Source organism: Phyllopteryx taeniolatus, chromosome 2 (assembly GCF_024500385.1).
Source record: "Phyllopteryx taeniolatus isolate TA_2022b chromosome 2, UOR_Ptae_1.2, whole genome shotgun sequence".
Lineage (NCBI taxonomy): Eukaryota > Metazoa > Chordata > Actinopteri > Syngnathiformes > Syngnathidae > Phyllopteryx > Phyllopteryx taeniolatus.
The window spans coordinates 3815559-3841398 of NC_084503.1; the positions used below are offsets into that span (position 1 = coordinate 3815559).

The window sequence follows — 25840 nt, forward strand, 5'->3', positions numbered from 1 at the left end:
TGTAAAAAGGGGTTTGGTTACTCCAAAATCCTTGCAATATTGAAACATTATTCTTTATTACATATGACCATGTGAAATTTTGTTACAGATTTTAGCAAGAAGTGCTGCGTGTGGCCCCTGGGCCTTGTGTTTGACACCCGTGTTTTCGAGCCTGTCTCCAGGTGTCATACGAGTCTATCTATTAAATCTTTTAAGTTCATTAGAAAATCTATTAAACTTGTCCACAATTTTAAGTCCATCGTTCCAATTTGTATCAGGCTTGCGGCCGTCATTTTTAGGGTCACGACCCGTGCGAGGCGGAGTCTGTCCCAGCTGACTTTCGAGTGAGAGGCTGGACTAGTCGCCGGCCAATCGCAGGGCACATACAGTGTAGACAAACAACCAATCAAACTCTGATTCACACCTATGGACATTTTAGAATCTGTGGCTCTCACAGAATTAAAACAATGCTGAATACTTTTCTTTTTCAATATTTTAAGCAGGCTTTTAATGACATGAGATGGCAGATAAAATACAAGAGCTGTCAGCATAGTAAATGTAGACTCCTGCAAGTTGTATGATGACGTGTAAACAGCAGCAAGTAATAACCCTACATTTCTGAAACAGCGCCAGAGGCCAATTATGGATTTCCGATTTGCACAAGACGCTCAAATGACAGCAATGTACAACATCCCAAATGGCTGGGTGATATTTTGCTACACCAATTAAAGACGATTCCTTACAAATTTTCAACATTTTTAAAATATGCTTGCCTTTTAATATTTGCGGACAGAATCAAAATCGATGCATAGAACCAACTCAGCAGTTGCCAGTACAAATCACCAGAAATATTTAGGACAGGTTAGAATTTATAGCTCAATGAGAAACAAGGAAATTACCCCCTTTTAGCCATATTGGTTTTTTTTTATAGACTACATACTTTAGCCATAAGTACTTGACAAGAGAACAGTTAAGTCTAATCCTACTTGAATATTATATTCTTCCTTGAAAAGTATAGAGTTGCATTTTATTTGACTATTTTCAGGGAAATGGGTAAAAAAAAAAAATTTATAAATAAAAGCACTGTAACGCCAATGATTAGATTACGCATAAACAAGTCTGGCAACAAATTGCACAAAACAGTTGGACTGTTGCAGTAATTAAAGTGATTTTTTTTCTCGCATAAACGCAACTCAGAAAAAGCGTCTAATAATAACATGATCCTGATTAGATCAAAAAGCTTAATGCTGTTTCCTCCTATGTGAAGTTCCTAATTCTAACTTTATGCGTGAACAAATGAATCAACACAGACCAAATTGAGTCAAACAGATGCATAGTTAAATACAACAATTACAAGGACAAGTAAAAAGATAATGAAAAAAAGAAGCTGGAGGCAGTGAGTTTAATCAAGTCTCTCCTCGACTGCCTGTTTGCTGGAATTGGTGGATGTCGACGTGACGGGAGACAAACAATTGCTGCCTTCCCTCTCCTGTTGCCAAGAATACAGGCGGTTCGAGGGGTGATCTGTGCGAGGTGGTTTTGGTCAAACATTTCAAGGCCTCCAGATGAAAAGAACGAGGGGGGGAAATGGGAACGTTGGCACTCAAGAGGAGATGTAGATGCGATACAAGATGCCAATGATGGTCGCAACAATGGCTGGTATCACCCATGTGGTCCAGGAGTTGCTGGGGTGGGGGTAAAAAAAACCAAAACTATTACTCTTACAATATTTTATATTCATCAAAGGTGATGATGTCATAACATGAACAAAAAATACACTACTTAAAGCAGTTATTTTCCTCTTCCAGAATTATATACATTATCTTATTGGTGCATACTAACACAAAGCTACATTATTTGTAAAGAATATAAAGGTATTTGGAAGTTTGATGACTGACCACGACTCTCCCGAAGTGACGTTTTCATCCTGCGGCGGCAATCAGAAAATAAAAACAAAAGACATTTGTAAGTGATGTTTCGTTTGGAACTCTATGAAGTTCGATTATGAGAATACTGTTCTTACCTTTGGCTTTTCCTCTCTTATGTCATCCTGCAAAGACAATCGGTGCATTTACATCACCGGTGGCAGAACACGTGACAAAATGTGCACTTTACACTCACTGGCCACAACATTACGTACAACTGCATAATCCAATGTGAGCCAATAAAAAAGCTGCATTTTAAAATGTGTTTATTTTGACGAGACTGTCAGAGAGGTATTTAACATGGCCTGTTTTTTTTGGGTTGTAGTTTCTAGTGGTATACAAATATCCTATATCATTATTATTGTAAAATTGTCATATGGAATAAATATTTCCAACCATGTTTTTCTTACCAAACCTCTTTTACAATACAGTAACTTAAACAATAGTATTACCCTTGAATTTCGATTCACAAACTAGTCATCGATTAATTTGCCGTCGATGTAATAATATAAGGAGGTGATTCAATATTTATATGATTTCAAAATCTTAACGGCCCTCTGATAGAAACCACAACTACAATGTGGCCCGTGACACAAATGAGTTTGACACCCCTGGTATAAAGGCATACCTCACAGTTCTGAGCTTCAGGGTTCGAAACAAGGCTGCGGTCTTCTTGTTTGGAGTTTGCATGCCCCCCCCCCCCCCCCCATGCATTTCAAACCCATGAATGGAGGCTTCGCTCTGGCACTGCTATATGACGCTTACCTTGTGAAGCTCCCCGATGTAGAACTGCTGCAGCATCTCTCTGGCATCTGTGGAGTGACCCACATCCTCAAAGCACTCTGTTGCATCCGTACCGGCCTGCTCCAGCAGCACCTCCTCACCCCCCGGGTGCTAAAAAAAAAAAATTAATAAAAAAAAAGAAATCATAAAAAGGGCCATGGTTCAGTAAATGTCAAACAGGGGAATTGAATTGGGTGTCATTTTATTCCCCCGTTAGGTCACGGAGTCTGGTTTTTATAATAATGACGCTCAGACAACGTTAAAAACGAAAGGCGACAGACCCGTGCAGCCCATCGCTCCCAAATTGTCAAATGCACTTCCTTCTGAGGTACCTCTTCAGTAGACATTTTTTAAAAATGCAATTAAAATCATTTGTTTACAAAGGCATTCATGAAAACTAGATTTATGTATATTTTGAATGTATTAACTGTAAAACGTAATCTGTGATTATATATATGTATTATATAACTGCGAGTTACTTAGTGAGTCCTCTTTGTGAGAAGATATATTTTTGTATACTGTAATTCATCCAGGGGGAAAAAAACAACTAATCATATGCATTAGTGATGAAATTTAATTTTATTATTTACCATTAGTGACAGGCTCTAAGCAAAGTTCATTTCTGCACATTGAGGTTATAATCAAAAGCTCCGTTCAAATCAATACACTAAGACGTTTATTAAAACGTCTTGTGAATAATGTATCACGTTGCAAACGATAATTAACTGCGTCGCTTAGTTACGCGACGTCCACTTGCTCAACATCGCACTTTTACCTGCACAGTATGACCGAAAGTAACCTGGCCAGGCGCGCATGCGCAGTTTGAATAGCCAATGGACGTCAAAAGTCATTTTATGACAAGGCGAATCCTCGCCTAATTCCAGGAAGTAGCCTTAGCCGAAATGAAGATGCTCGAAGCAAAAACGCGGTTAAGGAACAATGCGGTTCCCCCAACAAATAAAAATGAAATTAAATAAAAAAAAATACTAAAGTCCACTTTTGAAGCTGTGCCTCACCTCTTCGAGGAAACGCGTAACGTCATAAACTTTCTCGTGGATAATGAGCCATATGTCGCTGCTCATGTTGTGGACTCGTACATCCTCTAATGTGTAGTGCTGGACATCATCTTTTAGGCTTTTGCAGTTGTCTTCGCCATTAGCAGGTAGGTCGTCTTCCTTTCCCATGTTTTATTTTATTTTTTTGTTGTTGCTGCAAAGGAACAGGCCCGTCAATGTTGGGGGTTGACTCAAAGCCACTAGCTCCGTTTAAAACGCGCTCCCACTGCGGACACGGCTAACAGCGATAAAGACGTCGTAAGAAAGATGACAACATAAACTTAAGCATACAAAGCTATGCTTTCAACTCAAAACACTCCCACCCCCGCACATCAGCAGATAAGGGGCACCACCAATGCCCACCGTGCTATTTAGCAACCGTGCAAACCGAGCAACCTCGACAGCTAGCCAATCAAATGGAGGCTTCTCGAGTGACAACCAATCAAATTCAACCACTTGATGATCACATGACCGAAAAAATGTCAAACTTGCGCTGCCATTGCGCATACTTGATAGTCGAGGCTCCTCAGACATTTGCATCAAATTGTCGTTTTCGTTCATTTATGGGGTTATTCTAATTTATTACTCTACAATTCATTTCTTAATCGGTACTTAATCTAATTTCTTAGTCTCTATATATTATGAACCGGAATAAGTAGATGTAGTCGAAATATATATTGTTGTCTTCTGCGTCTTCCGCAATAACAAGCTCAAACGAATAACTAATTTCTCTACAATTGACCGGCACAACATTGCAAAATGTTTGAACAACTTTGGACATCGTTATAAAACAAATAATTCATCTCGATAGTTTTAACATCAGCAACATTTAATCCGTGTTCTGTTATTTAGAACTTTACGACGTGACCTTTCACCGAGTCTTTCAGACTTGCCCTCGCCCTTTAATGGAATTTTCCAGTTTGACGACATCATGGGATGTGCATTTTCTTGTGCATAAAGGGAAATAATCTAAATGTCTACCTCACTGCCTTTCAATGTTGTCGGTGATTATTTAAAAAAAAATGATAATAATAATAATTGATGATCCCCAAGACTTTTTGGAAAATACTCTGACGAGACAAAAGTTTAACTTTTTGGAAAGTGTGTGTCCCGTGACATCTGGTGTAAAAGTAACACCGCATTTCAGATAAAGAACATCATACAAATGGTAAAGTATGGTGGTGCTAGTATGAGGGTCTGGGGCTGCTTTCTACTTCAGGACCTGGAAGACTTGTTGTGATAAATGGAGCCATGAATTCTGCTGTCGACCCAAAAAAATACTTAAAAATGCGGTTCATGCTCGTAAACCCTCCAGTGTGGCTGAATTACAACAATTCTGCAAAGAGTATTGGGCCAAAATTAATCCGCAGCGCTGCAAGTGACTCATTGCAAGTTATCGCAAACACTTAATTGCAGTTGTTGCTGTTAAGGGTGGCCCAACCTGTTATTAGGTTTAGGGAGCAATCACTTTTTCACACAAGGCCATGTAGGTTTGGATTATTATTATTTTTTTTCACCCTTAATAATAAAAAAACTGCATTTTGTGTTTACTTGTGTTGTCTTTGACGAATGTTTACATTTGTTTGATGATGGGAACAATTTAAGTGTGACAAACATGCCAAAAAAATAAGAAATCAGGAACACTTTCTCACACTAGTGTCGACCAGTAGAGGGCAGCAGTGCGCTGAACATGTCCAGTCGGCCGACATTCCGGAAGAAGAAGAAGAAGAAGTAATAGCAATGGCGGCTCCCTTGTCTGTAAACATTTGCGTTCGGTTGACGAACGTGCTTTCAAAGTAATAATTTCTACGGCAGCCACGCAGGTTTGGATATTTGATAACAACCCCCGTTGTTTTCACTTTATTTGTGAGTTAGATAAATTCAGCCGCAAAGAAACACGCGTTAAGCTTTCTGACGTTGTTCCATCTCAGGGCTGGTAGCTAACCAGCTCGCAGGCTATCGCTACTCTTTGCTATGTATTTTTTTCATTTTAATTGTTTTGATCGCTGTCATTAACATGATAGAATGTCGTATATAATTGAATGTCGATTACACAGTCCATAGTACCTTTTAGATTCAGTTGTGAAATACTTAAAGGTGTATGTATTTCCCCTCGCAGATAATGGATGACGATGACTCCATGCATAGACTGGAGGGGACTGATCCCAAAGTCCAAGTTGGAGGACTGATAGTCAAGAAGAAGAGCGCTGCTGCAGAACATCATGTTTTTCGGGCTCCTACCCCGCGCACCTCTCTGCTGGGCTTGGATCTGCTGGCGGCTCAGAAAAGGAAAGAGCGAGAGAGTAAAGAACAGAATGAAGTCGGTGGCGAGGACGGAGGCCGAAAAAAATCCAGGGTTTCCTCATACAAGGACTGGGAGGAAAGCAAAAGTGATTCTGGTTCTGACGATGAAGATGATGAAAAGAATGGGCAGGATAAAAAGGAGAAGTAAGTGCTTTACACAGCACATATACTAGTATAATAAAACTCTTCTTCTTATGTGATACCTTAAAGGTCCTGTATTTTGGCCATTTAGACTCCCAAAGAGTGACTCTTTAACATGAACTTCATATAAAAGTGTCCATTTCATAAAAAAGCAACACCTTGGTTTTGTAATACGAGTGTCCAGAAAAGGCCCCTCTGACAGCTACTTCTGTTTGACCCAGTTTTGTATCCGCTTTGTCCATATTTGGCTAAGACCTCCCGCTTTCCTCTGATTGGTTGCCTCTATGTAGAAGACCCACTTGTGACAGCACGTGTCTGTTATGTCGACCGCTGGCTCGGGAGCGGAAAGGGAAGGCGGAGATCTTGGCTAGTGACGTAGATAAGCTCGAGAAATTCGAATGACCTGATTTCAGGCTTCTCGGCAGAAAAACGTGTGGAACTCAGGAATGCGTGGACGATTTTAATTCATATTTCACGTGTTAACTAAAGCACCATACAGACAATATTCCCTCCCAAATACTAGAAAAGGTTCGTTTGGCAAAATATGGCACCTTCAATAGGATCAGCACGACTTAAACAATATAATCATTAGGAAAACTTTGAACGTCAAGTGTATTATCTGTAGACCAGTGGTTCTCAAAGTTTGGTGCGAGTACCAGTCGTATGTGGGAGCTCGTAGTTGTATACCCAAGAATCACTGAATTAAATACAAATAAAAATGTCAACATTTAAAACATAAAAAATACAAACATATTAAAATGGTGCTTGTAGCTACGCATACAGACGGTTGAAACTTATTTTTTTAATCCAGTACAGTACATCTTTTTACTTTTTCAGTACATTACAGTTTTTTAAGTAGAGTTCTGTTGTATTTAACTTTCAACTACAGTACAATACATTTGTATTCCATTTCATTTACTTGTACTTTTCGAGAACCACGGCTGTAGATGATTGTCTCTGTACTGTTTGTCTCTTCACCACGCCAGCCGGAAGTACCGTACGAGTGGCTCAGAGACGCCTTCCAGTCCTGGAGGGGTCAGCGAGGAGTTCCGTCGCCGACACGAGCAGAGAGAAAAGGACAGACGGGAGCAGGGCGTCTACATCTCCTCCAAAGATGACAGGAACAAAGACAAGGGCAGAGATCGGCGGAGTGAAAGAGGTGATTTTGAAGAGATCGTGTTTTGGTTAGGGGGGCACCTAAAATTCAGTCACTGGAACTTTTCAACTGAAAAATATTTGGCTGAATTTGTATTTATTTATTTTTACCACCCATATCGCCCAGCCATGCTTAATGAATGTTTTTATTTTGTAATTGATTTATTATTTGAAGCATTAATTTTGATTTATGCAATTGCAATGCATTGGTTTTAGTTAGGTTAGTACAAAGTCATAGCCATAAATGCAATTTGACTAATAATTGGCAGAATAATTTATTTCCGCATTTGTTTTTTTGGCCTTGGTTTACTCATTTTTGGTTTTCGGTTTGGACCAAAAATGTTCATTTCGGTACATCCCTAGTTTTTGTAGCTAATTGTTGGCTCTCAGCTGTGATGTTAACATTCCATTTTCTTGTGAGATACCCGAGAGGGCAGCTCCAGCAGCCGCTCGGATCGTTCGCACCGCAGCGAGAGGAGTGAGCGCTCACAGAAAGATGGCTGGTCGGATCGCATCAGCCGGGGCAGCAGGCGGGATGAACCACAAACACCACAGCAGCGCCCCAGAGGTATTTTATTCTTCTTCTTTTTTTTTTTCATTTTTCACACTATAAGGGGTGGACAGTGCTAAACGTACATGTGTGCAAATTGTAAAATGTGTATTGATAATTATAGCAAGCTGTTTAAGCATTTATGTATATCATTGATGGTAATCTTAAAGTCCATGTACTAATACACTCTTTGTTGTCACTAGTGAAACAACTCGGCGCAATAGTAACATGACTAAGTCGCACAAGTAGAATGACTGTGTCTTTACACTTCTGTATGACATTTCTGCATACTAGTTGGACGACTACATCTTGGTACTGGGGCAGAGGACCGGAGGGGACTGAAATGAGGCTACATTCAAATAATGCTGGCAGTTTGGAAGCTGCATATTGTCCCTTTATGCTTGATAGCAAGGATATCAAATACATGCTGAAATGGTTTTCCATATATCGTAGAGTAGCACTTGTGCAAATCACAGGGCTGGTCCATATTGTACCATCAGCAATCATCTTTTTTGACACGGTATAAAATTGTCATATACCATCACAATATTGAGACTATAGTGACTGGCAAATATGTTCCATTCACGAAATAGAATGGTTAAACAATAAGCCTCCTTGTTGTATGGTTTTACATCTTTGACTATAATGTATATCTAGTGAAAATAAAAACATTATTATTCTTTTAAACAGATGGTTCTACGCCTTCGCGCTCCAACTGGGAAGAAGACGACAGCGGTTATGCTAGTACACGGCATTCTCAGTGGGAGTCTCCCTCCCCGGCTCCTTCTGCAAGGGAATCGGACCGCTCGGAGCGGAGTCGGCACTCGGGGCGAGAGAGCGAGAGAAGAGACAGGTGAACGTATTATTTTGGAAACATACAATGACTTAAAAGTACCACTTTCAAAATTCATTCTATTTGGCAGTGATAATGTATCTTGTCGCATTAGCATCTTGTGGTGTTGTATATAAAATGCTGTCCTTTGCTTTAACCTATATTATTTAATGTTTTTTTTTTTAGGGATGTCCCTTTACAACCTTTTACTTCCGATCCGATACCGATATTGCAGCCTTGAGTTTTGACCGATACCAATATCGGTCCGATCCGATTTCAGCAATACTCATACCTAATTTACTTCTTTTATAGCAGTTGTTGGAAAGGGCTTGAACAAGTGATATTACTCAGACAGAGAACAACAATCAGCAACAGTAGGTATGAGAAAAACTGACCCATTTATTATTAACCAATGGGTTACATAATGTACCAATATTCATTATTTTGAGAGCGATAAGTGCCGCGGTTTCGATGCTAATTTTCGTGAGCGCATCAAAGGTGCTTTTCACTCATTGTGTGTTAGCTTTGAGCTAGAGATGTTTGTGCACAAAAACGAAGAAAGAAACTAAGTGTGTGACATATTTGAACATTCAATAGATGTAATTTTTTTGTTATGTCTGTTTAGTTTTACAGTAAGCTTCAGCTGGAGTGTCAATAAACTACTTTAAGCAAGCAACAGTCACTATTACTCCTTGCTACTATGTTAGCCCCTTAGCAACTTGTTGTTGTGAGCACGTGGGCTGTGCATGCCGTCCGGGCGCTGCTGGATAGAAGTGCTGCAACGGAGCATGAATGGAGTGCTTGTCTAAGCGTGGTAAAATCGGAGATTTTAGATCCAGTCCGATCCGATCCTTGGTTTTTATTTTTGCTAACATCGGACCGATTTCCGATCTCAAAGATCGGATGGGACACCCCTAATTTTTTTCACACTCGGGTAAAGATTATTTGCACATGTTGTCTCATTCCTTACAATGTAATCTCTGCTCTGACCTCAGGTCAGTGAGAGGCCGTTACGCAGATGACACACCCCTACCCACCCCATCCTACAAGTACAACGAGTGGGCCAATGACAGAAAGCATTTAGGTTCCACACCTCGTTTATCCCAAGGAAAAGGTAACAACAATTGTCCACCCCTCCAAACCCTCAACCAAAGTAAAAAGAAAATATTATTGTAAGCCATTTTTGACGAAAGATTCCTTACTAGAGTCCTTACTTTTTTTTTTTTTGTAGGTAAAAAAGACGGTGGGCCTGGAATTTCATTTGACAACGAGGACGAGAAAGAGCAGTGGGAAGAAGATCAGAAGGTTGGTTAATTGAGCATGTTATTTTTATTAAGGATGGACTGAATTACATTTGAGAACTCGCCGATACCAAGTATTAAAACTGCATGATATTGGAAAAAAAGGACATTGCAGTTTGTTTTGAAAAAATGCTGCATAACATACCCGTGACGTGAAAACCAGCACACATTTCTCTTTTTTGTGTGTGTGTGTTGTTTGGAGAGTTTATAATATAATAAAAATAAGAAACCGAGTCATTTGTTGGAAGTCTGCCTCTGTTTAAATGCACTGTAGTATTTGAGCAAGTAAGAGTCCAGCCAGACATAAATTTAGAATCATTTCTTTTCATGTCCAGTTATACTGTATAGTCATTAGCACATTCTTAACACTATTCATATGTTTTTATTCAATCTGTTAATTATTTATTAGTTATGATACAAGAAGATAAGTACATAAAACTCTGGGCTTTGTTGTATATTTTTGCATGTATATAGTATAAGTTGCGCATAGTCACCATTGACTAATTGTAATTGATCCACTGTTTTCAGCAAGCCGACAGAGACTGGTACATGATGGACGAAGGATATGATGAGTTCCACAACCCCTTCACTTCCACGTCTGATGAATACATCAAGAAGAGAGAGCAGATTCTTCAGAAGCAGACTCAGAAACGAATATCCGCGCAGAAACGACAAATCAACGAGGTTAACTTAACTCTATAGCATACTGTGCAAGTGTTTATGTTGCTTTGTCCTGCTAACAGGCTGTTTCTCTGGTAATAGGACAATGAGCGTTGGGAGACCAACCGTATGTTGACCAGCGGTGTGGTGCAGAGGCTGGAGGTGGATGAAGACTTTGAGGAGGACAATGCTACAAAGGTTCACCTGCTGGTTCACAATTTGGTCCCTCCCTTCCTGGATGGAAGAATAGTGTTTACTAAACAGGTGAAGCAAGATTGGCTTAGCTTCGCAGAATGCAAATGAGCTATTTATCTAAACCTTTTGACTTGAATGTGTGCGTTCGCCTTGTGACCGTAGCCAGAGCCCATCATCCCTGTGAAAGACGCAACCTCCGACATGGCCATCATCTCGCGCAAGGGCAGTCAGCTTGTTCGTAAACACCGTGAGCAGAAAGAACGCAAAAAGGTAGGTCGCTAATCCAATTGAATTGGTTACACATTTATTATAAGGAGGGGTACCAAGCTGCTTTTTATACTACGACTACACTGTGTGTGTAATCAGCATCATATAATAATGCAATATGTTTTCAGGCACAGCACAAACATTGGGAACTGGCAGGCACTAAGCTGGGGGACATCATGGGCATCCAGAAGAAAGAAGACGATGCTTCTGGAGGCCAAGAGGTTGGCGAGGATGGCAAAGTAGACTACAGGTTGGTCCGTCCGGCTCGTTCTTGGCATTTCACAAGCCAGTGACCCGTGTCTTACTCACAGATCCGCGGTGTTCATTCTTCCGACCGTTTGTCTTGATTTAAATGAGGTTTCTTTCTCTCTTGACTTTATAGAGCCGAGCAGAAGTTCGCAGATCACATGAAAGAGAAGAGCCAGGCCAGCAGTGAGTTTGCCAAGAAGAAAACCATTCTGGAGCAGAGACAGTACTTGCCTATTTTTGCTGTGAGGCAGCAGCTTCTTAACATCATAAGGTACACAATATACATGCATTCCAAACCCGCTTCACGCCACCTCCAAGATTACATTCCTTTACTGAAGTTATATGATCAATTGTGTCTTTCAGGGACAACAGCATCGTGATTGTTGTTGGCGAAACGGGCAGTGGGAAAACCACCCAGCTGACGCAGTACCTCCACGAGGATGGCTACACCAGCTACGGCATGGTGGGGTGTACTCAGCCCCGCAGAGTGGCGGCCATGAGTGTTGCCAAGAGAGTCAGTGAGGAGATAGGCACCAACCTAGGAGAAGAGGTAAAAGGCAAACTAGCCTAACTAGCTGACCTCCATGTGATGTTTGCACCCTTTTGAATTGGTGGTGCGCTTAGGAAGAACACGCTTGAATGAACCTTTTTTAACCACACTAACTTTGATAAATATTCTGATAACAATTCTGATAACAACAAAGTGAAATTGTAAATCGATGCCTAAAACAATATGTAAGTGCGAATGCAAAAGCTGACAAGCACCATTTTGGACTAAAAAGTGGAGCCAATGTAAAACTCTTTAAAAATAAAGGTTTTCTTTCAGAAATTGAAAAGTGCTGTACGCGGTTTACTCCAGCTAGCGTCATCAGAACTTTTCACGAGCCCATATGTATTTACGTCGTTATTACCTCATCATTCGTTGTTTCATTGTGATTTCCCGTTAACTTTCTGCTAATACACCTTCCTCCCACATTCCAAAATGCACATTAAATTAATTGAAGACTCTGAATTGCCCGTGAGTATGAATGGACCAGTCTATATGTTCCCTGTCATTAACTGGCGACCAGTCTAGTGTGTAACACGCCTCTCACCCAAAGTCAGCTGGAACGGGCATCAGCAAGGAAACACTGTCATCTAGTGGAAAAAAAGTAGAAATTTGCCAATTTGCCAAAATGACATTAACATTTAAAATGTATTTCTCTTTTAAAATATATTATTAATATGATTATATAAACTTAATGGGAAAGTTAAACTCACACTGCAGTATATTATTTGTGTTCCACAGCACAGAGAGAATGAGATTACAGATTTTTTAAAATTTTTTATACATCAGTCCGCAGCAGTACTTGATCCGTGACCCACCATAAAGATCAGCTACTGCTGCCTCATTTACTAACTGTTTATCCACGATACATAATAATTATTATAAACATTGTTCCAATGGATTGTTAACCCCAGCAGAGGGCCAAAGTCCATGTGTGTTCTAGGACATTTAACTCATAGAAAGGATTGTCGTGTATCGCGCAGGTTGGCTACGCAATTCGTTTTGAGGACTGCACGTGTGAGAAAACGATGATCAAGTACATGACGGACGGTATCCTGCTCAGAGAGTCCCTGAGGGAGTCTGACCTGGACCACTACAGCGCTGTCATCATGGACGAGGCTCACGAGCGGTCTTTGAACACCGACGTGCTGTTTGGTCTGCTCCGTGAGGTCAGTTCACTTGTCCCACGCTTGGCCTGTTTTCGAACACATGAAGGCGTCCTTGCACGTGCCGATTCATTTTCTTGTTCTTTTGTGTTTTCTACCAGGTTGTATCTCGACGCACAGACTTGAAACTCATTGTTACTTCGGCAACAATGGACTCTGACAAATTTGCTGCATTTTTCGGCAATGTACCTATATTCCACATTCCGGGAAGAACATTTCCAGTGGACATATTGTTTAGCAAGGTTATACACTTGTCCTTTTTGGCTTTGCCCTGTCAACACTACATTGATCACTGATGGACATTTATTTGTTTTATTTTGTTTTGTTTTGTGCTTTTTAGACTCCTCAGGAGGACTACGTGGAGGCAGCAGTGAAACAGGCCCTGCAGATCCACCTCAGTGGATTGGTCGGTGACATTCTCATCTTCATGCCGGGTCAGGAGGATATTGAGGTGAGGGACGAGGCAGTTAGATACGGGTGCATCTAAAAAAAAAAAATTCATCAATTTCAGTCGTTCGATTCAAAAAGTGAATATAGTTATATAGAATTGCGATACACAGTTTTTTTTTTTAAATATAATTTTGATGATGGCCTACAGTAAACAAAAACAAAACTTTCCATCTCAAGAAATTGCAACATTACACAGGAACAATTAAAATGATTTTTAATATAGAAATTAGGTAGGAATTGACCTTCTCTGAAGTATTTTCATGCGTTTAATAAAACTATGACGTGAGTTTCACTTTTTGAAGTGAACGACTGAAATAAATGAATTGTTTTACAATATTCTAATTTATTGAGCTGCACCTGTACATACAATTGAATGTCATGCAATGCAATAACTGTATCAAATATCATTCTTGGTATAATGCAGTGCACCTTTACGCACCTGCTAACTACAACCACAACAATAAACATTGCGAGATTCAAAGCTCGTTATCAGTTAAAACTAAACAATTTGACCTGTGTTGACTGTATTGGATAAGGTGTACCTAATGTCATGGCTGCTGATTGAAAGGTTTTGTTACGTAATAATCAATATCCTTGTTCATGTAGGTGACGTCAGATCAGATTGTGGAACGACTGGAGGATTTGGATAACGCTCCTGCTCTGGCTGTGCTGCCGATTTACTCTCAGCTGCCCTCTGATTTACAGGCCAAAATATTCCAGAAGGTTTCTTTTATTTATTTTTTTCCCCCACTTATTGCATGTTTTTTGTATGTTGATTGGGTTTCCCATATATTAGTCAGCGTTCGTTCAATAGAGACAAGTGATAAAAAATGGTCAGAACCATCATTTTTCACCCTCTTAGGCCCCAGACGGTGTTCGGAAATGTATTGTTGCTACAAACATAGCAGAGACTTCCCTCACTGTGGATGGTATCATGTTTGTTGTGGATGCTGGATACTGCAAACTTAAGGTATTCTCGCGCTTCAGATCCCTCGTAATTACAGTAATCCTCCAATGTAATAGGATATGTTATCGTCCACACTTTTTAACAGGTGTTCAATCCTCGCATTGGAATGGATGCTCTACAAGTATATCCCATCAGCCAAGCCAATGCGAACCAGCGTGCTGGACGAGCAGGTCGTACAGGACCAGGGCAGTGTTACAGGTATTGATTCGATCCATTATTTTTTTTTTTTTTTACTGGACTGAAGAGCTAAAACTAAGCTTTATTAACAATATATTCAACAATATCTTCCCACCCAGGCTCTACACTCAGAGCGCCTATAAGAATGAGATGCTGACTACCACCATACCGGAAATTCAGAGGACCAACCTTGCCAATGTGGTCCTGCTGTTGAAGTCGCTGGGTGTTCAGGATTTGCTCCTTTTCCACTTCATGGACCCGCCACCCGAAGACAACATGCTCAACTCCATGTACCAGCTTTGGATCCTGGGAGCTCTCGATAACACTGGTGCGTGAAAAGGCTCGTGATATTAGTGCGCATTGCGTTGTATTGGGTATGCGGCACAATCTCATACTTTCCACTATTAGACCATTTTCAAAAATTGCGCCTTTACAGTCATAGACCATCATTTTCACAACGGTGAAATGTACACCACACGAAGCCACAAACAATATTAGCTTATAAATACGTTAATAACTCTCTGAAAGTGTCCATCCAAACTTTTTTTTCTCTCCCCCCTCTAAAATATGGCTACATTTTGAATGAGCGACATGATTTCTCAGTTTACCTTCAAATGTTCAGTTCCTAACTGTGCTTTGATTACTGTCATTCAATACTAAGGTGAAAAATCAAAGAGTAGAATTGTTGCAGTATGTATAAAAATGTTATTTTTGTACTTATTGCAACAATTCTCTGATGTTTTTTTTTTGGAAGGGTTAAGCTTGTTGACTGGATTTATGCTTTCTTAATTGAACAAAAAAAAAAACAAGAACAAAAGGAGATTTAGTGGCATCTAGTGGTTTCATTTCAGATTACATCCAATATAATAATCCTTGTCATAGTGTTTTCTCATCCCTCCTTTCTCAAATTGTGGAGTTGTGACTTTTTAAACAGTATTATTTTAGACAGTGACTGTAACATGATTTATACCATGATGACCAGTGAAGGATTTTTTTTCAATGCCAGGCCTCACATATTGGGCTCCAATGCCACCAATCAGCCTCATTTTGAGATCAAAATAAAAGTACTGATCATCTCTTCAAGATATCCCCCTCAGCTCTGCTTGGCTCGCCTTTAAATTCATGTCGCTAATGATAAATGCAGCGTCGCCAAACAGGTCTGGATGAGCTAGTTGCAGGTTTAGCCAGCGAAGTAATTGCCTGGTAACCTATCCAATGTTTGATATAACTGGTCCAGCCTCACTTCTGTCTCGTCCTCAGCCATATTCCAAGGATTCAGGGATTTGGGGCTAAAGAGGGACTTTTGATGATTCCCTGCATGGTGTGTTAACAGCAGATTATCTCAGATTAAGGTTTACCTGCCTTTAACGTGGCTGCTCTGCTTCTTTGCTTCTCCCTCAGACTAACCTTCTTAGTCTCTGTCATCTAATCAGTCAAATCAGAACTGGCAAAGTTTTTTGATCTCACTGCTTTTTCCTCGCCTTGAGTATTCGGAACTGTCAGTAGTTCATCCCCCTCTCGTACACTTGACAGAAAAATAAGTATCTTTATGATGTCTTCTCCTCATGCTAGACGGCGTTTGATGGAAAAGAAGCTTAGCTCATCTTGTACATGCTCATATGTCAGACACTAAATGATTCTTTATGTATGATTCAATCTCCGTGCTCGCAGGTTCCTTGACGCCGACCGGCCGCATGATGGTGGAGTTCCCCCTGGACCCGGCACTGTCCAAGATGCTGATCGTGTCCTGCGACATGGGCTGCAGCGCCGACATCCTCATCATCGTTTCTATGTTGTCCGTACCGGCCATCTTTTACAGACCTAAGGTGCTTGTCATGTTTTAGGTCATTTTGTTTATTGAAAACATGAACTCTGTCTTAAACTAAAACCTTATTTTTCCAAATATGGTCAATGTCATATGTTTTTACAAATCGATACTATCGGACTGTCCCCTCGTTGTCTGAAATCTTTACGCATTATTAACCAATTTAAAGTGTTTAAAATGGATTGAGAGCAAACTAAATCATCTTACATAACATACAATATCGTGCAATTTCTAGTTAATTACACTTGTACTCTTGTAACAGTTTTATAGTACTGTAATTTCTTGTGTATAATGCGCACCCATGTATAATACGCACCCCCAAAGTTGACCTCAAAATTCTGGAATACCATTCTACCTACCTATTTATAATGCATTTTTAACAATGCATGTTTTGCTTCTACGCATATGATCAAAACATGAAGTATCTGTATTTTGTTAGTTTTTTTCAAAGAATTATTCTGACGTTAAGTACTTTATTTGAACACGTAATATTTTCTTTTTATTTACTTGTTCTTATTTTGAAATTCACAGCCCTACCTTTACAGTATTTAGTCAATGAGAAATCATACAGTTGTGCTTATCTGTTTGATTACCCAGTCAGAATTTGTAAGATGTCCACAATTCTTTAAAGAAAACATGAAGGGCCAAGCGAAACACATTTTATTTTAATGGGATTCAAATGAAACTGTCAAGAATTTCAGAAATGCATTATCATTAAACAAAACATAACCATAAAGAAATTAATTATGGCTGTTGCTCAGTCACCAGTCATATTTAATAATAATAATATTTCCCAGGGTATTTAAACTTATGAGCACAACTGTACATATATGCAAACATACGTACCCCTGCCATATTGTAATGAAAGTGTAGGCTACACCTTTTTCATAACCGCTAGGTGGCGGTGACATATTAGAATGAAAGTGTCCACCTTTCTCATAACCTCTAGGTGGCCCTGGCATATTGGAAAGAAAGTGTACAGCTTTTTCATAACCACTAGCTGGCGGCATACATTTAAAAAATGTGAAAGTTTTTTTCCATTTTCCCCTATACCTATGTGTAATGCGCACTATTGACTTTTGACAATATTCTTTGGGGAAAAAAATGCACATTATACACAAGAAATGACGTTCATTGTATCGTTTGAAAGACAGACCATATTGGACATTTTTTAATCTAATATGTTTCAAAGAAATACAGGAGACTAGATACTAATATATGAATACAACACATGCATGTGTCTATCTGCAGGGCCGTGAGGAGGAAAGCGACCAGGTCAGGGAGAAGTTCTCCGTGCCAGAGAGTGACCACCTGACGTACCTCAACGTCTACACGCAGTGGAAAAACAACAATTACTCCAGCATCTGGTGCAACGATCACTTCATTCACACCAAGGCCATGCGCAAGGTTGCACTGCCACTCACTCTGATCACAATGGATGAACACTCACCTCACATGATTTTCAATTTGTTCAGCTTTGCAGATAATATTTGTATTATTATTAACCATCACAGTAACAGCTGTGCTCCCATGTTCCACTAGTTATTATGACCAGATATTGTATCTATATGGCAAGTTTAAGCATTTCTAGCTTTTGTTTTTGTTGTTTTGGCCTATTTCCTCAGAAATAGGCGGCACCCTCTAACTTTAAGGCTACTTGAGTCTGTTAATGTGATAATAGTATGGCGATGATATGATAAGAAATGAAGTGAAGACAAAAGTAGAACATTTAGTTTTTCCCAAAGCCTTTGCCCTGGTCATAGTTTTACCAAAAGTAACTTTTTGAGCGCATGAAACAGCAGCCACCCAATTGTTCGACATTGATTTGAAAGTGTCAATGTACGGCGTTGTGTGCCAGGTGCGTGAGGTGCGCTCCCAGTTGAAAGACATCATGGTGCAGCAAAGGATGAACTTAATATCGTCCGGCTCAGACTGGGACATCATCAGGAAGTGCATCTGTGCTGCTTACTTCCACCAGGCCGCCAAGCTCAAGGTATTTCTCTTGGGTTTCTCTCGCGGTAATATGTCCGAGGCACCTTTACAGCAACATAACGACAGTGGTGATAAAACATCTAACCGGAAGCTTTAAAGTCTGAGGTAGTGGAAACCGTTGCACGTTATTAATCTTTTGGCATGTGTTCCCTCTCAGGGCATTGGCGAATATGTGAACGTGAGGACAGGCATGCCGTGTCACCTTCACCCGACCAGCTCCCTGTTCGGTATGGGCTACACTCCCGACTACATCATCTACCATGAGCTTGTCATGACTACCAAGGTGAAACCTCTGAACTGCAGAACTCCACCAGCATCGATGAAAATGATGATGATTTGATTGTAACTCTTTGCTTTGTCTTGTAGGAGTACATGCAGTGTGTAACTGCGGCGGATGGCGAGTGGCTGGCAGAACTGGGGCCCATGTTTTATAGTATCAAACACGCTGGGAGAAGCAGACAGGTAATGCTCAACAAAACATGCTCGTTTTGTTCTGGGTCGGTTTTCTCATTGTTTATCTTTGCACTAGCCACTTTTACGTTCACATTTCTTTCGTGTAAGCTGTCAGGCATTCTCAACTGTCTCACCCCGGAACCGAAGTGCATTCGTGATCCTCGTGAGGAAGTGCGTTTCAGAGCACATTTTTAGGGACTTCGGTAAAGTAAAATTAACATTTTTCGCACGAATAATTCACGACAAGAAAGTTTCTCTTGGCTGCACTGAATGCCAACTGACAACATGACTAAGCAGCCATTAAAAAAAAAAAAAAAAAGTGCAACATTTTTAAAAAGCTGAATTTAAAAACCCTGAATCATTTACACTCCGAACATCAGCACAAAGTTAGTTTGGTTAACAAATGAAGAGCTCAAATGCAAATCAGACATCTCTATCTTTAAAATGAGTTTTTATTTATGGTTTCCAGGTTAAAGATAGTCTTTTTTATTTAGGGTATTCTAAGTGCAACCCCAATTCCAGTGAAGTTGGGATGTTGTGTTAAACATAAATAAAAACAGAATACCATGATTTGCAAATCATGTTCGACCTATATTTAATTGAATACATATATTTAATGTTCAAACTAATAAACTTTATTGTTTTTATCAAATAATCATTACCTTAGAATTTTATGGCTGTAACATGTTCCAAAAAAGCTGGGACAGGGTCATGTTTACCACTGTGTTACATCACCTTTTCTTCAGTCCGGGGTCTCCGTTGTCGTATTTTACGCTTCATAATGAGCCAGACATTTTTAATGGGCGACAGGTCTGGACTGCAGGCAGGCCAGTCTAGTACCCGCACTCTTTTACTACGAAGCCGCGCTGTTGTAACACGTGCAGAATGTGGTTTGGCATTGTCTTGCTGAAATAAGCAGGGACGTCCATGAAAAAGACGTTGCTTGGATGGCGGCGTATGTTGCCGCCTGAGGGATCGAAGGTCACTGACATTCAATGTTGGTTTTCGGCCTTGCCGCTTACATGCAGTGATTTCTCCAGATTCTCTGAACCTTTTGACAATATTTTGGACCGCAGATGATGAAATCCCTAAATTCCTTGCAATTGTACGTTGAGGAACATTGTCTTTAAACTGTTCGACTATTTTCTCACGCACTTGTTCACAAAGAGGTGAACCTCGCCCCATCTTTGCTTGTGAATGACTGAGCGATTCAGGGAAGCTCCTTTTCTACCTAATCATGGCACCCACCTGTTCCCAATGAGCCTGTTCACCTGTGAGATGTTCCAAACAGGTGTTTGATGAGCATTCCTCAACTTTCTCTGTCTTTTTTGCCACCTGTCCCAGCTTTTTTGGAACGTGTTGCAGCCATAAAATTCTATGCTAATGATTATTTGCTAAAAACAATAAAGTTTATCAGTTTGAACATTAAATATCTGTCTTTGTAGTGTATTCAATTAAATATAGGTTGAACATGATGTGCAAATCATTGTATTCTGTTATTATTTGTTTAACACAACGTCACAACTTCATTGGAGTTGGGGTTGTAAAATTAAGAAATTAAGAGGCTAATTTGGAAAAAAAAAATCTGCAACAGTGTCAATTGTGCAAATGCTCCAGGTACAGCTGGTTGGGGTCTGCAGTTCTAGATGAGTGGACAAAAACTGTTGACATCTTATAGAAAGTCTTCCTAAAAGAGTGGAAGCTGTTTTCACTGCAAAGGGGGACCAACACCATAATTTTGTCCCTCCATCAATGCTTCCTTTTGTTCCTCTTATCGCTTCTCTGTGCCTGCGTCACATCCAGGAAAACCGTCGACGGGCAAAGGAGGAAATCAACAACATGGAAGAGGAAATGGCGTTGGCCGAGGAGCAGCTACGAAGCCGTCGCGATGAGCATGAGAGGAAGAACACTGGCAATGTGAAGTAAGTGGCCGACCGTCGCGTCGACGGTCCGCGCCAATGGTTCCGAACGGCCGCCCTCCCCCTCCCAACAACCCACCTCTCCATTCTTTATGCACAGCAGAGATAGAACCGTTTCATTTAGCCACCTCGCCGCCAGGCCGTATCCGCACCCTCTCCCTGCCGTCCGACTCTCTCACTCTTCATGATGAGCTTTTCTCACCTCTGGTCCCCGCAGACGAGACAAAAAGAAATAATATTGACTCCTGGCTGACCCCCATTACTGCAGCAATTTAAATTGGGCCACAGCAGAGCGCAGAAAGCGGGGGAACCTTCATTTTTAAATTAGACCCAAAAATTAATTTCACAGCCATTCCTGAGCTTTACAGAGAGAAAAAATAGGCTTTTAAAGACAGATTTAAAAACTAACTTTATTGTTAATTAATTCGCCGGTTTATCTACATTTGTGTGACCACGCCGGTGTGAAATTTGTGTAAAATAATCACACTGGAGGAAAGGGATTAGAATGAGATTTAGGCAGCAAGTGGGATGTGTGATAATGACTGTGGCGGGATCTCCAGGGTCTCGGCAGCCTTCATTGTGACCACCTCCTAATACTTTGTACGCCCTCGGGATCCCACTGCTGCTGCCCAAGCACACTTGGCAACACTCCTTTTGTTTTGTGTGGTCATGCCAACTAGTGGAAGTGGAAGTTTTTTTTTTTTTTAATCACTGCTTGAGGTGGAGGGTTAAGTTCCTTAAATCAGTGTTTCCCCACCTTTAATTAGCTGAGATAAAATGACAATGATAAATGATAGATAGATAGATAGATAGATGGCACTCATTTCTTGCGTGACCCATGTTTTATCCCTCCCCCAAGTCAGTTCAAATGAGTGATAATCTGTTGGTAACAAACTTGGAAACATATTTAAATAAGGCGTCGTGCCGCTGCAACACAGTCAACAAACCTGTTGGATGTGCTCTGGTACAAATCATATTTTGCCACACATGAATCTTCTTTGAGGCATGTTTCAACTCGCATAGTTTTTATGCCTCAATTTTTATAGCTGATGCCCTTCTTGACCATTGGCCGGAACCCCACCCGTGCTATCTGCACTAACTTTTAACTTTCTCCCATACTAGTTACCAGAACTACATTATGTGGTCCTCTATGCCACAAAAAAATACAGTCTAAATTTGTCTATTTGCAGAATATATTAATATTCATTTAAAAATATAGAAATAAATTGGCGCCATCCGGTGGCATATCGGTGCCGAGCAACTATGTTGAACTGTGGGGAGGAGCTTCATTTCGTCAGGCCATATCGTTGTCTCGTAGAAAAAATTGCTTTTCTGTCATCTTGTAGCGTCGATCAGCAATTGCAAACCTTTTTGAGTGGCCACTGTTCTGCTGCACTGTGCTGGGAGTATATCATACATTTTTGTTAAAAAAAAAGTGTGTGTATATATATTTAGAATTTTTTTTCTACTCATAGCTTTTGTTCTATGGAATTCTATTAAACTCTCATGAGAAGAGGCTCGTGTGCGTGAGTGAGGTTGTCAAGCATCTGCGATTAAAGAAGATGGATGACGCCTCATCCACTCGTTCGCTCCCTCTCATCGCTCCCTGATGGCGCTCGTGTATCTTTCTCTGGACAGTCTTCCAGTGAACCTCTCACCTTCTTTTCATTCTCCTCACACCCCTTCCTCCTTTTCTTGCTCCTTCTCCGAGATCCCTCATACACAAATTGTGTCTTTTGTCCACTTTAGGTCATTGAGAATCTGCACACCAGGAAGACGAGAAGAGGCCCCCATGACACCCCGACGCACCCCTTCTCGATTTGGACTGTAAAATCTCCTTGGGGGAGGGGTGGGGGGGGGGGGGGGGGGTCATCCAGACCTCCATCACGGGAACCAGCACAAGGCAGCCATATGTAGACGCACCTGCAGTTCATGTACAGGCCACTAGGGAGAGAACTTGTATCAGACAAGGCTCATCAAAATGACCGCTTCCCCTCCCCCCCCCCCCCCCCCCCCCCCCCCTCTTTTAAATGAGCTCCTTCAGTGATGAATCCAGGATGGCTACAGTGTGATGTTACTGTACATTCACTAAAATAATTGACTTCAAGAAGAAAATATTATGCCCTTGTGGGCATTAGGGAGCCACATTCATCTAAATGTCAGATGATCTGATGTAGTTTCCATGTATTTGTGTCCTGTGTTGTTGTCATAAAGAGCTCCTCCACACATTCAAGCACTGTTCACATTGTACTTGTGTCACAAGTGTGGTCGCACTTGTATTGTCATGCTACCTGCACATAACACCTTTGCCTAGGCTCTTTTTTTTTTTTTTTTTTCCCCAAATCTTGTTTTTTGCAACATGAAATAGCTCTGCAACACCTCCACATCAGATTAAATGTCAACAATGTTATTTTCACACTCAAAAGATTTTCCACATCCTTCTTGGTATGTCTTTGAATAACGTGACGCACACAAACTCAACTTTCGGTGCGACAGATGAACTGGTCAGGCCCAGTGAAGGTCTTTTTTAAAAGATTTTTAAACATAGAGATGAACGGGCTGAGCGCTCAATCATTTGTGTAAAGTGAAATAATAAATGTTAGCTATTTTGTATATTCCAAGGTGGTTTGAGTTTGTATCCTATTTTATGGGTCTGTGCCTAGCAAGCATCTGATGATGTCAAAATTAGGAAAGGGCGTAGACAAACAATCACTCTCACATTCGCACGTACGGACAATTAAGCAGCAGTTGACTTTGGACAGCAAACTAGTTGAGATTGCCTCAAATGAATCTGACTGATGCAGACCAGTAGCTCACTCCACTTTGCTTCAATTGCCACAGTACAAAATGGACTTGATTTTAACCTAATTGATTAAAATGCCCATCCCAAGTTTAGGTTTGCTTTTTGGCACGTTACTATCAATTTTAAATAATAGCTTGGGTTTATATATAACATATTTGCAGATTGGGCGGGACTGCGGACGACTGGTTAGCACATCTGCCTCGCAGTTCTGATGACCTGGGTTCAAATCCCGGCCCCGCCTGTGGGGAGTTTGCATGTTTTCTCCGGGTACTCCGGTTTCCTCCCACATCCGCAAAATATGCATGGTAGGGTAATTGAAGACTAAATTACCCGTAGGTGTGAATGTGAGTGCGAATGCTTGTTTGTTTAGGTGCCCTGCGATTGGCTGGCGACCAGTTCAGGCCCGCCTCGCGACCCTAGTGAGGATAAGCGATACGGAAAATGGATTGTTTAAAAATGGCTGACCACATTTGATCCAAGCCACTGTTCACAGCCTAATATGTCCTGTGTGCAAGATGTGCGGAATTATGTCGCCTCAAGATTGAACGTCTGGATGTTTTAGACAATGAGTGAAAATTTGTCGGTTATATTTCATCCTGGTAAAAATAAATCAGCCACAAAGGTAAATGTGTGGAGGTTCTTTTCCACTTCCTGGACTACTTGGCGCTGATGGCGGAGTGGTACACTTGCCTGACTTTGGTGTGGGCAGTGTGGGTTCAGTTCCCACTCAGTGATGCTGTGAATGTCACTTTCTTTTTTTATCATATACGTTAAAACTGTTTGTATGACCTCACAGTTCGATATTATTAAAATGATCTTTAGAAAAATGAAGTTGGTAGAATGGAATTGATGAATTATGAATTGATTAAAAGTTTGAAGTTTTATTTTCCATGTAGTGTATCTGCAATGGTCACAATAAAATGAAATGGTTATTCCTGTTGTTGTCTTGTGATGGCGCAGCGGAGGTGAGCAAGTGAAGCGGATCAGAGAGAAACGAAAAGCCTCGGTCCATCACTCCTCTCCTCAAAAAGATGTCACACATCTACATGAGTGATGGGAGCCTTTGAAGGCCCCTCAGCGGCAAAAGACATCGCCGCGCTTTAGATGAAGGGCTCGCCTCCACGTGGGTGGATCGTGTGTGCGCCACTATGTAAATCTTCAGGTCAGGAGACTGTTGAACAAAAAGGCTGTGTGCTGCTATGTGACACTGGCATTTCTTGATGTCTCTCAACTGATACCTCTTAACTAGCACGCATCAATTTGAAAAAAAAAAAAACAACAAACGGTGCACTTGCCATTCCTTCAAGTTGTCTTTCTCTCACGGATCCTTTCTTCTTGTCCCCTGATTGACTGTCTCTGGCTTGCGTGCATGCAAATAAGCATGATTATGAGGGGCCGCCTCCCTCTATTTTCCCAGTGGACTTGATTGAGAATGGCAGGCGAAAACGCGGCTAAAACGGACCGCGCTAACTTTAATGAGACGAACGCATCTTACGAGCTGACATTTGGAAATCGTCCGTGTGAATGACATCGTCAGCAGTCACCTTTTCCAAAAGCTCTCTGCGAGGAGTCTCCTGTAATGATGGAGGGAATTAAGATGGCCTGTAGAGGCAGGCGGCATAGAAACCCAAGGATTAGGCGAGAAGGCCACACCTCTTCAACTGGCTCAATTGCCGCAGCCAAAATAAAAACTCTGCACAATATTAGATTTGATGCAGGGATAAGCGGTGTAGGAAATGGATGGATTATGGACATACGTGTCCACAGAAGGAAACACTGTTGCTGTTTTTACAAATCGTCGCTGTTGGTCGTAAACCCCGTATGTCCAAATATGGTCAATTTCATATTATTTCACAAACCAACACTACTGGTCTGTCCTCATGTCATCTGTTTTTTTTTTTTTTTTTTTTACTGATCATTGACCAATTTAAAATGTTAAAAATAGCTTGAGAACAAAGTCTCTTGAAGGCTCAACTATCTGAGAAATGTTATGCCTCTTCCCTCACTCCGCGGGAGCCGTGTGTCATTATGTCGCCTCAAGATTGAAAGTCTGGATCTTTCTTTTTTAGACAATAACGAGTAAATAGTTTAAATACATTTGAGTAAGCCTGTTTTATTAAAAATAGAGAGCTGTGATGCTTCAGG

The 25840-nt window shown here is 40.8% G+C and overlaps 2 protein-coding genes across 3 annotated transcripts; one reads left to right on the forward strand and one right to left on the reverse strand.

The window, feature by feature from the left end:
* Positions 1 to 457: 457 nt before the first annotated feature.
* On the reverse strand, positions 458 to 4149 carry LOC133468462 (cytochrome b5). Its single transcript, XM_061754401.1, has 5 exons — positions 3704 to 4149; positions 2670 to 2798; positions 2003 to 2029; positions 1878 to 1906; positions 458 to 1664 (listed from the first exon to the last, which is right to left on the reverse strand). The coding sequence occupies exons 1-5, from the start codon at positions 3869 to 3871 to the stop codon at positions 1583 to 1585; spliced, it is 435 nt and encodes a 144-aa protein (XP_061610385.1). The 5' UTR covers positions 3872 to 4149; the 3' UTR covers positions 458 to 1582.
* On the forward strand, positions 3709 to 24627 carry dhx38 (DEAH (Asp-Glu-Ala-His) box polypeptide 38). Of its 2 annotated transcripts, none has more exons than XM_061754390.1 (27): positions 3709 to 3849; positions 5862 to 6190; positions 7174 to 7346; positions 7764 to 7910; positions 8583 to 8745; positions 9720 to 9838; positions 9956 to 10029; positions 10554 to 10709; positions 10788 to 10949; positions 11043 to 11150; positions 11276 to 11397; positions 11530 to 11667; positions 11760 to 11946; positions 12927 to 13112; positions 13211 to 13351; positions 13450 to 13560; positions 14166 to 14282; positions 14422 to 14529; positions 14612 to 14724; positions 14823 to 15031; positions 16375 to 16529; positions 17780 to 17935; positions 18387 to 18521; positions 18678 to 18803; positions 18887 to 18982; positions 20777 to 20895; positions 22642 to 24627. In XM_061754390.1, exons 2-27 carry the CDS (start codon positions 5865 to 5867, stop codon positions 22721 to 22723), a joined length of 3729 nt encoding a protein of 1242 aa, XP_061610374.1. In that variant the 5' UTR covers positions 3709 to 3849; positions 5862 to 5864; the 3' UTR covers positions 22724 to 24627. The 2 variants fall into 2 exon arrangements, with proteins under 2 accessions (XP_061610374.1, XP_061610365.1); XM_061754381.1 differs by lacking the exon at positions 3709 to 3849 and adding an exon at positions 5407 to 5565.
* Positions 24628 to 25840: the final 1213 nt, after the last annotated feature.

Bases quoted from the DNA above. Each gene is read 5' to 3' on its own strand.
- LOC133468462 (XM_061754401.1), bottom strand. From the start codon at position 3,871: ATGGGAAAGGAAGACGACCTACCTGCTAATGGCGAAGACAACTGCAAA. The intron at 1,907-2,002 runs GTAAGAACAGTA...TTGCCGCCGCAG, and splicing joins TAAGAGAGGAAAAGCCAAAG to GATGAAAACGTCACTTCGGG. The intron at 1,665-1,877 runs GTCAGTCATCAA...CCCCCACCCCAG, and splicing joins GTCACTTCGGGAGAGTCGTG to CAACTCCTGGACCACATGGG.
- dhx38 (XM_061754390.1), top strand. From the start codon at position 5,865: ATGGATGACGATGACTCCATGCATAGACTGGAGGGGACTGATCCCAAA. The intron at 11,398-11,529 runs GTTGGTCCGTCC...TTGACTTTATAG, and splicing joins GATGGCAAAGTAGACTACAG to AGCCGAGCAGAAGTTCGCAG. The intron at 13,352-13,449 runs GTTATACACTTG...TGTGCTTTTTAG, and splicing joins TGGACATATTGTTTAGCAAG to ACTCCTCAGGAGGACTACGT.